At 46.8% G+C, this 14523-nt stretch overlaps 1 protein-coding gene across 1 annotated transcript in view; it reads right to left on the minus strand.

Annotated features, from left to right (window-relative positions):
• Positions 1-14523, minus strand: part of PAPPA (pappalysin 1) — a 241994-nt gene that overhangs the window by 183613 nt on the left and 43858 nt on the right. Inside the window, exon 3 of the mRNA XM_045791079.2 lies at positions 3974-4119. Within this exon, the coding sequence (XP_045647035.2) occupies positions 3974-4119 (146 nt within the window). The remainder of the gene's footprint in view (positions 1-3973; positions 4120-14523) is intronic.

The raw sequence follows: 14523 nt of genomic DNA on the forward strand, positions 1-14523 counted from the left end.
AAGCCCTCATGGTCAGATACCTTGGTCCCAGTCCTCACTCAGCCCTCACCAATGCTAGGACGTGGAGCAAGTTGATTACCATCCCTGAATCCCACTTCTTCATCTCCGGTGCTCTCTGAGAGTGAGCACTCATGAAGGCCAACATCATGTTGAGTTCATCATTATGCCAGTGTCATTACAGCCAATGGCTCTGGGGCATTTAGCATATGTCCTTGGGTCCTCTGCTCAGTGCTTCAAGTGTATAATCACACTTACTCTACTCACAACCCACAGGAGGGACACTGATTCCCAGACTAGGGAAGCAGCTGGCTCGTGATCGGGAGTTAGCAAAGTGTCAAGTTGGGATTTGAGCCCAAGATCCTTAGTTTCCAGAGCCAGGCCTCTTAATGAATTCTACCATGAATGCCAAGCACAGGGCCTGGAAGATGCCATCTCATTACATGTGTGTTGAATCTTTGCTGAACATTAACCCAACGAAAGAAGTCTTCTGAGGTCTAACTAAGCACATGTAAGCAGCTTGCATAGCACTTCACAGTTAGCGGGTGCCTTACTCATGACTCGAAGTGGGTCAGTGGGTGTCTAACTACCCATGACTCGAAGAGTGTCTTGAGAATAAGCAGCATGACCATCACCTGGAAGGGATTAAGAATGCAGCATCTCGAGCCCTACTGCAGACCTACAGAATTAGACTCCGTATTCTAACAAGGGCCCCAGATGGCTCGTCTGTATGTTCTAGCTTGAGAAGCCATGGTCTACCCCACGTGTCTTCAATGACTGAGCATGGCTGAGCTTAGGGAGATAGATGGAACAGATTTCAGCAGATTCAATGGACGGCATTTTTCATGTTCATTTTAGGCACTAGAGAAACACAGAGAGGCTGGTAGGGAGACATTTAAACTTTAAAATCCAAATGTGTTTACGAGAAGGTTAAAATTCAGGTCCGAACCCTCTGTAAGTCATGCTTTTAAGTGCAGAACAGTGTCTTATAAAGAATGGTGATAAGGCAAGGCCTTGTTGATTTGAACTGGCAGGCGTGGGGGGGTTTTATCTTGGGTTGAACTGCCGGGAGGGCGAGCTTGCTCAGTCATGGGGCTCATGGAGTCTATTAATTCTGAACTGCTCAAAGCCTTCTAGCACAGAGATAAAGATGTATGAGAGGGTGTGTGGGGGTGTGTGCACACGCGCGTGTGTGAGAAGAGGCAGGCAGGGAGGAAGAGAAATTGAGACAGGAAATCTCTCTCAATTATTTTCTGTCAATCATAATATGAAACATAATCCCCTTCCCACCCAAGGCTTTTTCCAGGGATCATGGCATCACAGCAGGAAAGGAGGGTAAAAATATATGTATGGTTCTAATAAGTTGGGTTTGATTGGGGTTAGTGAGGAGGAATTGCTTCTGGCCAACATGTCTCGGGATGGGGAGATGGCAGGCTGGGGGCTGGGGGCCCGGAGCAGTTAGCAACCCTCATGCTGCTTGACCCCGGCTGTGTGATCTTGGAAAAGTGACTCTGCATCTCCGGTGAGCTCTAAAACAAACAGCTACAACGGTGCCAGTGATGCTGTTTCTCCATGAGGCTCAACATGGAGGTGCTGGGCAGGGGGGTGGGAAGGTGCAGGACCCCACAGGTATTTCCAGGGATAATGACAGGATTGTAGACTTAATGTCCCGGCCAGCTTTGTTTGTTTTACCTCATCCCCTCCTGACTCACCCCTTTGCACAGGGCTCAGCACACAGCCCGAGTCCTGTTTCATTGCTTCTCTTAAAAGGTGAAATAGCTGGAGCCTGACGTCATCCTGAAACACTGTAACATGCTATGGATTTATAGCCTTCTGTATTCCTGGTCCTGAGCCAGCCTCGGAAATTCACGGAATCATCAGGAGTATTTTTCTCCAACTTTAGAAGCCTACTAAGACTCTGACCACGAGCCTTTCAGTTGCTGTCCCAACAGGACAGCGTTTCAGTGCTGAGAAGTGTCTTTGGAAACCATCTAGTCTAACCTGTTCATTTCAAATCTGAGCAAATTGGGACTCGGGGAAGGAAAGAGACTTGCCTAAGGCCATACTGCCGAGCAGAATCATAGCTGAGAACCACCACGTGTCTTGCTCTGGGCCAGCAGGATTCCCATACGTCATACCAGGCATGTGACAAATCATCTGTCTTCAAGGATGCCTACGTGGCATGCTCTTTTCTGCTCAGCCTCTGTCTGTCTGCCTGTCTGTTCATCCACCATCTATCTCAGGGTTTCACCACCTCGGCATGATGGACATTTTGGACTGGATGATTCTTTCTTGCTCAATCTCTGGATTTCGCAGCATCGCTGTCCTCTACCCACTAGATGCCAGTAGCATTCCCCCATTTGTAGCAGCCAGAACTCTCTCTAGACACGGACAAATGTCTCCCAGGGGATAAAATGCCCCCAGCTGAGAAAGACTACAGATTTCTCTGTCTCCAGCTCTGTTTACATCACAACACACTTGCACACAGGCACTCACGCATGTGCACACACATAAGCACACACAAATATTGGTTTCCTTCCCTTAAAAACAAGTGGGGAAGTGAGAGCAGTCCAGAGGGAACTAACTCTAGGGTTTGAAGTCTCCATCATGTGAACCTGCACAGTCCCTCATTTCTGCAGACTGAAGGTGGTGACTGGACCCTGGTGTATCACTAGGGGGGCGGGCAGGCCTCTGGAACACCAAGGACTGTCACTCTCCTGAGCCCTAACCTCCCCAGATGAAGAAGCTTGATGAGGGAGGCATTGCTATCCACTGGTGTAAACAATGGGAACATTCTATTAAGGGAAAAAAGGTTGAGTACGTTGTCGCGCCCTCACTCAATGCATTGAAAACGTCACCTTTATTTTTATTTTTTATTTCTTTAAAGATTTATTTATTTGACAGAGAGAGAGACAGTGACAGAGAGAGAGACAGAGAGAGAGGGAACACAAGCAGTGGGAGAGGGAGAAGCAGGCTTCCCGCTGAGCAGGGAGCCCGACGCAGGGCTCGATCCCAGGACCCCGGGATCGTGACCTGAGCCGAAGGCAGATGCTTAACAACTGAGCCACCTGGGCGTCCCTAAAAACATCACCTTTAGAGAGATGGAAATAACCCGGAAGGATGTTTTTGTCTTGTGATGTGAAATGAAAAAGTTGGATGGGAAGTGATCAGAAGACTGCTACCATGTGGAATAATGTAGGTAGCATGATATGAAGTAAAACAAATAAACAAAACAAAACCTCATAAAATTTTATCTATGCTGTGATTTCAAATATGCACAAGTTACAAAAACACACATGCACATATAGACGTGTACTGCAAGAGAGCACGGAAAAATCAAAATTATAGAGCTACAGTGTTTACTTACAGGTCCTCGTTCAGAAACCATTGTCTTTTCTGACTCTTGGTGATGGGTTCGTGTAAACATATGTCTGGTTTATGGATATGAATACTTTGGATGTAAGTAGAGTTCCTGGTGGTGTTGGGAGAACACGGAGGAACAAGGAGTTCTTAAACTCACTTTCTCTTGTCTCTTTGGTATCTCTCAAGCCAAGCCCTGACTGGCCATGTCAGCACCGTGTCGTGGCCAGGCTGGGAAGATACCTGCGTGTGCTAAGAGGCAAGGGGAAGAAGAAGAAAGCTATCGATGGACAGAGTGGGAGACTTGAACTCCAAATGTGGCTCAGCCATGGACTTGTGTGTGACCTTGGGTAAGCCCTGTTCTTTCTGTGGGTCTCAGTTTCCTCGTCAGCAAAACAGGGCTAATGATATCATGTTATTATCTTCAGAGGAACACTTGGTGGTTGAGATGAGATAAGAAACACTAAGGAGTTCTGTACACTAAAAAGCAATAAAGAGATCGTTCACCATCACCACTACCATCACCATCGTCATGGTCACCGTCACCATTATCATCACCACTACAGGTACTCCTGTGCTAATCCAATTTCCTCCTGAAGAAGTTTCTAATTCTCACCTAAGTGCATTAGGGCCTCCTTGTCCCATGGCCAAGTTGCTACTCCTGCCAATTCCTCCTCCGAGGAGTTTGCAAAGAAGATATTAAGGTGTGTTGATCCATCCAGTCTAAGAATGTTCTTCAGTTCATTAACATCCAAGTATGCTCTGTAACAGAAAAAGAACCTTGGCTGTCATCACCATCCAAAAAACGTACTATTCAAATAACAGCTATTCCCCCAAGTCATTAAGAGCTACTACGCACCCGGCACTTTGCTAAACACTTTACACACATCACCTCAATGACTTCCCCCAATAATATTATAAGGTAAGTGGAGATGATCCCATCGTACAGCTAAGAAAACTAAGTCCTTGTAAGTTGAAAAGACATGGTTAAGTTTCCTCAGCTTATAAATAGCAGAATTCAGTTCAGAACCTAGATTTATTTAAAATCCACATCCTTGCCCTTAAGGACTCTGCTCTCTTGCCCGGTGGCAGGGCCACATAATGTGGATGCAAATCAGGAACAAAAGACCATGGAAAAGACAACATGTGCTCTAGTCTTGGCTTCTTCTCTATTCCACTCATTCACTATGGACGTCAGACCATTTATTTGGCAAACACAGAGCTGCCCTAGGAGGCCTGCTTTGCATGTCTATACCAACCTTGCAAAGAGGCATTATTGCTCTGCTTACAAGATAACGAATATGTGGTCCACATGTGATTAAACAGGTTGCCCCACGTTGCAGAACTGGGTTTCAAAGCCAATTCTGTCCACCTTGGAAACCTGTGCCCTTGTCACTGAGCATCAAGCTGTCCCCCCACGGATGATTCTGCATTTTGTAAGCCTCTATTCATTTGTCTGTAAAATGGCATTAGAGAGGGATATTGTATTTGGAGTGGCTGCCACTACAGACTGACGTATCCAGAAAGTGAGCTAACTCCCCATTATCTTCATCAGCTCCTTACTACACAGAACGAACACGTGGTGGTGAGAGGAAGAAAGGGTCTTTGGAAAGAGGCTGGGCACATCCTAGGTGCTCAGTAAACAAGAACTCCTCCTTCACAGAGTATGACTCTCCCATCACCACTGAGATGCTAAAGCTTTCTATCAGCCCCAGGCAGAGTACCCAACAGATCATTTCCTAAATCCATGGAGGTATCCAGCTCCCTCCTCTCTCGAGCCTCTGAGCCTCCATTTATGGCTGCTGTCATGTATCCTTGTGAGCAGCTGATAATCATTTCTTGAGTACGGTTGGAAATGGATCAATAAATAAATGAATAAAAACATACATAAACAAGCAAGTAGGCAGCTTGATGTAGTCTATGAATAATGATATTTAACGTGGGATGGGCCCTTCTATGTGGTCCAACTTTATGCGGCTTATCTCCTTTAATCATCTATCTTAAAAAGACTGAAGTAGGTAGTATTATGATGCCTATAGTCCAGAGGAGGGAAAAGAGACTTAGGCTTCAGACCTCGCTAAGGTCACACAGTGAGTTGGAAGTTGTTCCCCTTTTCGTAATGCTAACTGTCCATAAAGGGTTGACACAAATCCTGGCTGGTAGAATACTTATGACGGTTCCCTTCTCTTTCCCTCCTGGGGTCGTAGAAGGGCCTCCTGTATGTGAAAGAGTAAGTCCAAGGTCCCCAGCACGGCCTCCAAGATGCTGCCTCCCTCTCTAGCCCCATCTCTCTCAGCCCCCTTTCCCGAATATTCCACTGTGGGTTGGGGACACCCATGATGATGCATCATCTGCGGAGCCTTCACTCGCGATGTTCCCTCTGTCAGGGACTCTGCTCCGCATATTGTCCCCCGATGAACAAATCCAAAGCCCATGCTGGTACCACTCCTCAAGGAAGGCTTCCCTGATTCGCATCTCCCCTCTGCCTCCTTTACCATCTCTACACACACCCACCCCCTATAAGTACGGGCACTCACACCATTCCAAACCCTCACTCCACTGTCTATATCCACCACTGTCTGTGGCTCCCTGGGGCAGGGAATGCGCCTTATCCATTTCTGTTTACCCAGTTCTCAGCATAGGGCTTGCCACTGGGCAAGCGCTCAGTAGATGTTGATGGGGCTGAATTTACATTGGGAAAGAAAAAAGCTAAAATATTTAGGTCCCAGACTCCTTCCTGTGAGACCCTGGTTTCCTCACTAAGACACTGGGATTAGCAGCAGCTACCTGACGGGTCACAGAGCATTCCTGTGGGTCACAGAGCATTCCTGTGGGTCACAGACCCACACCACTACTCCAACGGGAATGGACACATTTGAGACCTAGAGAGCCCTCCTCATCCCTTAACATCATCGAGAGCCCATAATTGATCATGTGACTGTAATTTTTTTCTAGCTTTTCAAAAAAAAGTAAACATGAGTTAGAGATACAGACAGGGCCAAGAGAGGTCATAGTCATGTCTGGGTTGAACTGACCAATTTCAAGGATAGCCACACACTTAGATATTGACCCGAAATCTTGCCGCCATGCTTTCTCTCCCTGGAAATCCTAACCCTGACCTTCTTAGCCTGGAAGCTTCATAAGGAGTTTTGGCCAGTTTTCTCGGAGACCAGAGAAGGAAAGAGAAAACCAACATTTATTAAGCAGTGGCTGTATGCCAGCCTCTGTGCTCACGAACACCTGTCATCCCATTTCTGCAGTATTTAAAGTCATGCAGCATAGTGGGTACAATGACTCCTTCTCAAGCCAGAGTCCTGGGTTTGAATCCGGCTCCTCCACCTGATGTGTGGGTCACCCTGGGCAATTCACTTCACTGTCTATACCCCAGTTTCTGTACACACAAAACGATTTACCTCATCGGGCTGCCCAGAGAACTTGGGACATAATAAAGGAAGCGTAAGGGACTTAGAACAATACCTGGCATGTAGAAAAGCTCAATCGGTACTTAGCTATTCCTATTATTTATCCCTATCGTACAGATGAAGGAACAGGGGTTCAGAGATCACATAAATAGTGACAAAGCCAAGCACAAATCTCGACGTGTCCAATTCTTCCCACAGCCTCACCCTCATTTCCAGGCTCATGCAGGGCCACGGTGCAAAGGGAAACAACGCGTGGGTGAATGAAAACAAAGAGAAGCCGGGATTTTCTTGGATCAGCCCTCTCCACATTATTTATTTTTTTCTAATTGATTTGTCCGTTTCCATTAAGCATTCTCTCAGGCAGAGCACACAGATGTTATTAGACAAAGTCACCTCTTTGCCCTGCCGCTCTAGGCTGAGAAAGCTTCGTGAGAGGAAGAGATGGGGTGAGGTGGGGAGGGGGAAACATTTTAATTGGTTGTTTATTCAGTTGTAATTGCAGAAGCCAATCTTTTCAAGGGGTGGTACTCATCCTGGCCCAAGGCAGACATGTGGGATGTTGGAGCCTCTCCCTTGCTTGTATGTGGGTTTTTTTTCACACTTTGTGAAGCCTCCATTTCCCCCAAGAGGAAGAATCCATGGCAGCCATCCAGGTTCTTGCCCCCCCTCTCCCAGGGCCTCTCTTCTGTTTCTTTGAGGGGGGACCCACCCAAAGGAAAACAGTTCTGTGGCTAAGAACTTTCCTTCTGTGGGCAGAGGTCTTCCCACCAATTCAGAGCCAAGCTGGGTGTCTCCCCAACACATCAAGGGAAAATCTTGGGGGGCAGGAGTCCATGTGGGTATTTTCTTCTCTTCCTCTACCTCTTGAAGAGAATGTTTAATTCCTCCTGTCAACAAATGGAGGTGAAAGCACAGAAGGTCAAATAGAGAAGGGTCATTGGAGTCTAGGGAGATTGGTGAAGAGGGAAGGAAAAAGACTTGCTCAGGACCCCTTGGCTTTCCATTTTGCACCTGCGGGAAGGTTATGTGTATATTGCAAATGGGTCAAATCTATTAAAAAAAAATCATTACCCAGGCTCCATAAAAATCGATAAATCGAAAATCTCGGTATGTTTATTAATTTACGTGCCAGTACTGCCCAGAGTTGGAAGGACAGACCCATGTCCACTGGCAAGGTGCTTTACCTCTCCGAGGGTCAGTTGGCAGACCAGCAGGATTCAATGGGACAGCTCAGCACAGCCTGTGAACACGCTCCCCTCTATGTGCCGGTCTCCTATTCCTCCTATTGTCTGGCCCTGGGTGGTCGTCGGGGTCTCAGCTTCCTGCATCGCATCCCCACCACCCAACCTTCTTCTGCCTCCAGCAACCTCAACTTCAAGTTCTCATGGTGTCCTCGTCCCTGGAGCCCCTAGGTTCCCCTGATTATGCCCACTCCTTACGCACGCCCGTTAGTTTCCCTCTTCCGCCTCACAACCTTCCTTCCTGAATCTCTGCCTCTAAAATGTTATCGTCCCTGCAAAGTCCAGCCTGCATCCACTCCTGACCACCCTCACCTGTAAAATGGGAGGATGACAGTCACAGACGGTCTAGAGGCCACAGAGAAAGTGCCTCACGCAGTGCCTGATGGGTAGCAGGCACTCACTCATTAGCATAGGCTATTGTTGTCACGTGACTGTTATTACACTGTTAGTTACTAGCAGCACCAAAATCATCATCACCTCTAGCTGACAACGACTTCTCCCTCCTCAGAGCCTCCCCCTTCTGATTCTAGCACTCATCACCTGGCTTTGTGTTATCTTCCCCATGAGTACCTGTCCTCTCCATCAGGCTATGAGCTTCAAGTAGGTGGGGACCAAGTCTTCATACCTCTGTGCTCCCTCAAACTTGAGTGAGAGCCGAGCGAGCGAGTAAGCCAGACCACTGATTAGCAGGTGTTGGGTACCAGTCTCTTAAATTGTGTCACTTCAGAACAAGAAGAAGTCTAGGCTCAGGGAAGTGAAGTGACTTGCCCAAGGCGTTACAGAAGGGACACAAGAGGGCCTGACAGCAAACCTCCATTCAGGAGCCCACGCGGAGCATCACTTTCGCGCAAAGGAGTAAAGTCACCTCTTCACTCAAGTGGGCACAGTTCTCTGCAAGGGTGCACGGGCTTCGACAGTCACGCACGGGAGGGACTGAAGCCCCTCCGCCGAGCTCCCCTGTGCAGAGGCTGCACTGCCCGAGTGTCGGGCCTCTCCCGCTACCCTCTGCGGCCCGGTCTGCAGCTCAGAATCCCTATCTGTTCAGTGAGTTTGTGAATTAGATCCGTGTTTTCCAAATCACAGTCTACAGAGGGCTAAATCCACAAGAAGCAGATGCATGTTTAAAGGAAAAGAGTATTCTGATTCAAATGGGCTTAGGACATGCTTTGTTAAAGATGTTCAATACAGATGTTTTTGAATTGCAAGCATTATCAGAGCCTTTAACATGCAAAATGGGAGTAGAGCAGATAGTGTATGAGTGTTCCCAAACACATGTTACCATAAATCTCCCCCCCCCAACCCCGCCCCGATCCTAACCTCTGCCTCTGCCAAAAATCAAATAACAGCACAACACACAGAGTTTGGGAAATGTTGGGCTAAACTGGAACGCCCCTCCTGACTTAGACCCTCTCCCCAAGCTGCCTTTCTAGAGAGGTGTCTCAGTGTCTCTTTGCTTCCTGTAGAGCCCACGCCCCTGTGTTCTACCGTGAAGGTTGTAGGTCCCCTGGAATGTTTCAGGGGGGGTCCAGTCCCAGAATGCCAAGGCGCCCAGACTTTCCCCCCTCTGCCAGAACAGCATTTCAGAGCCATGAGAGCAGCTCTGGAGGGAGATCAAAGCTCTCTCAACTCAACTGTCATTAGAATATTTTCTTTATGCATCTCACTCGCTGGTGAGTGCCAATAACATATTTCCTAAATGCACTGGCCTGAGATGGTACAACTCTGTAATAATCTCAGTGAGAGGGCTGTCAGGACCTGTTTTATTGAAAGGGAAGCAAAAGGGAACTACATTCAAAATGAAGAACAACAACAGATCGCTTAAGTGAAATTATGGAAGGCTTGAGCTTTTCCAGCTCTAGAAACAGAATACACGGCCTCTCCCGTTTTACAGATGGTTGGTCAGAGGTCCATCTCATAGTGAGCCCAGATCCAGACGGACCAGTGTTTGTTCCTACTCCCACTTAAACCCAACTGACTTCCCCACTGTTGAAGTGAGAACCGAGGAGATTTTCGAGCAGTGTCCCGCCCAAGTTCCGTTCCATGGGCTCCTGACAGGTGCAGGCAGGACACGGTGATGGTCCTGGCCAAGTACTGATGCCCTCAACCTGAGAAGGGTTTGTCTGAGACGAACCTGGCTGTGAGTGGGCCACCTCCAACCTAGAGCCTGGTGACAGGTCTTTCACATTAAAGGGGAAGGCAGCAGAGTGCCATAGAAACATGAACACCTATTTTTAAAGGGGAAATTAAGGGGGAATGAAGCATGAGAGACCATGGACTCTGAGAAACAAACTGAGGGCTTCAGAGGGGAGGGGGGAGGGGGAATGGGATAGACCGGTGATGGGTAGTAAGGAGGGCACGTATTGCATGGTGCACTGGGTGTTATACGCAACTAATGAATCATCGAACTTTACATAAAAAAAATAAAGTGGATGTACAAATTTAAAAAAAATTAAAAAATAAATTGTAACATCTATTATTTAAAAAAATATATAAACAGCAGCATAACATTTAAATGGAGTGTCTTAGAGCCATAATCTACTTCTAATTCATATGGAAGATGGTCTTACACAGTAAGACTCTCTGCTACTTACTTTCGTGATTAAATATCCTTGGGTCCAGTTCTAGATAGAATTGTTCTGGACTGAGGTCTATTCTTCATTCAGTGATATGAAAGTGGCAGGCACAAGTACATCAAAGTTTATGGTACACGTTTTTGTATTCACCATTTTCTTCTGGCATTACCACACCATGCAGTACTTCACTGTTGTAATCACTGGCTTTATAACTTTTTGAAAAAAGCCTCATCTTAAGAGAGAGACAGTCTAGGGTTCAAGTCCTTCCTCTTCTGCCAAGAAGTATCCCTGTGGCCTTAGGGAAGGGACTCAACCTCTCTGAACCTCGGTATCTTCACCTGTAAAATGGGGATTATAAAATTCAACCTAGACAGGGGGATATAAAATTTAAGGAGGTAACGTGAGTGCCAAGAAGCATGCTCAACTCAGGAAAGGGGTCCAAAGGCACAATTCTCTTTTTAGCTTGCTCATGCAGCTGGAGGAAACTGGCCTCCGCTCCCTTAGCTCCCAATGCCCGGGGTCTTTCTCCCCTCAGGGAACCCTGCTCCCATCACTGGACCAGGGTGCTTATCTTCTCCACAGGTTGTTGACCTGTTTCTATAACTCACAAAGTCCCGTAGCACCGCCCAGCTCCAAATTCTGATTGCAGCCTGTCATTCCCAAGGAGGATCTCAAGTTCCTGAACCACTACTCCAAATTCAGAACACACCAGACCATTTGAAAGTGATTATCAAATATAAAGATCAAAGCCACTCAAGGCAAGTCATTAAAGCAAGATAAACCTCAGAATGTTTATTGCATCCATATCCTTGTTGCAATTAACAAGCGTTCCCCAAGCCCTTGCCAGTTCTGAACCCTGGATTCTGTGTTTTTATCCTAAGGGTCCTAATGATCTGGACTTTATTCTCTTGCTTGGTTTCATTGTCAGAAATGTCTAAATCTGCCTCTCTTGAAAGAGGAGGCACAGAAAAAAATAAAGTGCTTGGAGAGTTTATTAAATTCTCAGAATCCTGAATGATTGGTTTCCAAAATAACAGCTCTTGTATAGAAGCCTGACACACAGTCTAAGAAAAATGTAACAGCACCAATGAACGAGCAACTGAAAAATCGATCATTCTTTCATTCCTTTATCGAATAAGTCACTCGTTCATTCCCTCCCCTCCTCCTCCGTCCCTCCCTGCCTGCCTTCATTTTCCTTTCTTCTCTCCTCTCTGCAAATCATTCATTTGCCCGTTTCCTCTTTTGTTCACCAATACTTACAGAGTTTCTATTATAACCATGCCCTAAGCTAGCAACTGGGCACGCAAATATGAAAGACAAACGATTTTCACTCTCAGAGGGTTAGCAGTTTTATGAAGGAAGTGAGACAAATATCAGATGATCACAACATAATGTGATAATACTAATAAAACCTACCATTTGGGGGAGTTTACGACACACTGGCACTGTTGAAGTACTTTTTAAAATGATCTCTTTGAAGCCTTACAAAAACCCTATGTGTTAAGTAGGAGTATCCCCAGTTTATAGGGGAAGAAACCAAGACCCAGTGAGGGGACGCCATGTTTCCAAGGTCCCTCTACCTGGTTCCAGGTGTGGGAGGCGGGATATGGCCGTTCATCTGTTGGATACTGCAGACCATATCCCTAATCATGAACGTCTTACCCTCTCTTATGATATGTGTTACCACAGAGGGAGTGCTGAATGGGAGGGAAGCACAGAACAATGACATGTACCCAGCTGAAGGTGGCTAAGACATGCCTGGGCTTTTCATATGAAGAAATGGTTGGATAGCGGACCAAGTGCAGGAGACAGGGTAAAGGGCAGACGCTCCAGAAATCAAGGAAGCCTGAAAGAACAGGGGAAGGGTGGGAGCTTGCAAGGTGTCTGGTGCAGCTGCAAAGCTGGGAACATAGGAGTAACTCCACAGGGTAGGTAGGCCTGGAGGGATCAGCAATGGCCACATCAGACAGGTCTTGTATACCAGGTTATAGAGGATGGACAGTGTCCTGAAGGCTCTGAGTAGACCCTGTCTTTCCCTTCTGGAGGAACGTGGAAGATGGACGAAGGAAGGATGGCAGTAAAGACCTTGGCAGTGACTTGCAGAAAAGCAAGCGGGTCTGGGACTATTGAAGAAGGACAGGTATTTAGGCATGGGGAACAATGTGATGCTGGGTGGGGGTGGGACAGAGGAGGTGAAATGATGGGTCTGGATTCTAATTTGGGCCACTGGAGTATTTCTCATTTATCAGGCACATATTCTCTACATCAAAGCCCCTCAGAGTGCTACCTGAAAGTGTAGGCCCAGGAGGAGAGTTGGCTCCCTGGGGTTGTGCCCTCTGCTGCGTCACATGGAAAGTCAACTCTCAGGAAAGTCACTGGTCTGCAGCTTTCTGCAGAATAGGATCAGGATGAGACCCAGAGAGGAGTGGGATCGAGAATCCTGAGGATTTGGAGGGAGGAAAAGGTGCTGATTCAGGAGTAGGTGGGCCGATGGAGAGGTTCTCAGAGCTTTGGATCATTAAAACAAACAAACAAACAAACAAACACACACGCTGAGGAGGAAGTAGCGATTTTAGATTCTGACAAATAAAGCGTGTGAAGATGAGCCTACCTCCACCCCCACACACGTAAACCATTTAAGATGCCCTTCACATAATAAAAGAAAGGGTATCAGAGTAGTCCTCCTAAGGAAAGAACAAGATAATCTCAGAGGAGAGGACACCAGTTATAGATGAATATTCTTTCACTAGGATCTACTCAGCTCCCATTTTTCTCATTTGCCTTTTTGAAAATGGCTTTCAGAGACGGCTGGGGCAGGAGGCAAAGAGTCAGAACACCTGGTTCCTGGCAAGCTCAGCTCTACTCACTTGGTTAGCATGACTCAGCCTAGAAGTGACTCTGACCCCTGATGAGTCAAGTACCCATCCTCTGCGTTCCCTCAGACCTTGGACTTCTCTATAAAGCATTTATCCAACTAGCTACTTATCCACCTGCAGGAAATTCCATGAGTGCAACATCACACCTTTCTTGTGAAATATTCATTGCTGGACCTTCAGCACCTCGCACATCACAGGTGTGCACACACACACATACACACGCGCACACACACGCACACGGTGGAAGGAACAGTCACTTCCCTAAGATCTTTTCTTGGGGTTCTATAATCTTTGCTTTGAGAGCCCCATATTCTCAGAGTTTCCTCCTTTTCAGGAAGCCACGAAGCATGAAGAATACCCTGATAAGTAAGGAGAAATAACAATTAAAGCACGATGGTGTGTTCAAAAGTACCAGAACAGTGATGTGACCATCCCACGTCAACTACTGTTTTCACAACACAAGTGTGCAGTTTCCGGGCCCACAAGTGAGCTCTTCCCACCACCTCCCTTTCTTCTTAGAGGATCAAAACCACAACTGATAAATACTAGAACCGACCACATTAAGCAGGATACACAGAGCTCACCAGCAGCCCTGTGGTTTGTCGTCCACTTGAAGGACAATTAAACAAAGCCAAATCACCCCTTTTCATAAGTCGTAGCAGCCACCACGTCCTGGGTACAGGCCATATTTCAGTAGACTGTGTAGTTTGGCTCTAATTCTGAGCCACGTAAGCCATATAACTTACGTGACGACTGACTGAATAATATTGTGTTCGGGAAGGATAGAGCAAGAATTACAACATCATCACCGATGTGTGTCAATATGGCAACTTCTAGATTTTAGCCTGAACTGTGGCCCCATACAAATTGCCTGACTGTAGGCAAATAGCAGAATCACGCAGAAACACAACTACATAGTCACTATAGTAGATGGAGATCTCTCTGGGTGACATGAACAAGTCTAGTGACATCCCCAAATTTGGGTCTCTACTGGGTTTGAAAACAGAGAGCTCTCAAAGGGTCATGTGACAATCAAAAAGTTTAAGTATGGGGA

This window comes from Ursus americanus, chromosome 18 (genome assembly GCF_024610735.1).
Source record: "Ursus americanus isolate L20-20 chromosome 18, mUrsAme1.1.p, whole genome shotgun sequence".
Taxonomy (NCBI): Eukaryota; Metazoa; Chordata; class Mammalia; order Carnivora; family Ursidae; genus Ursus; species Ursus americanus.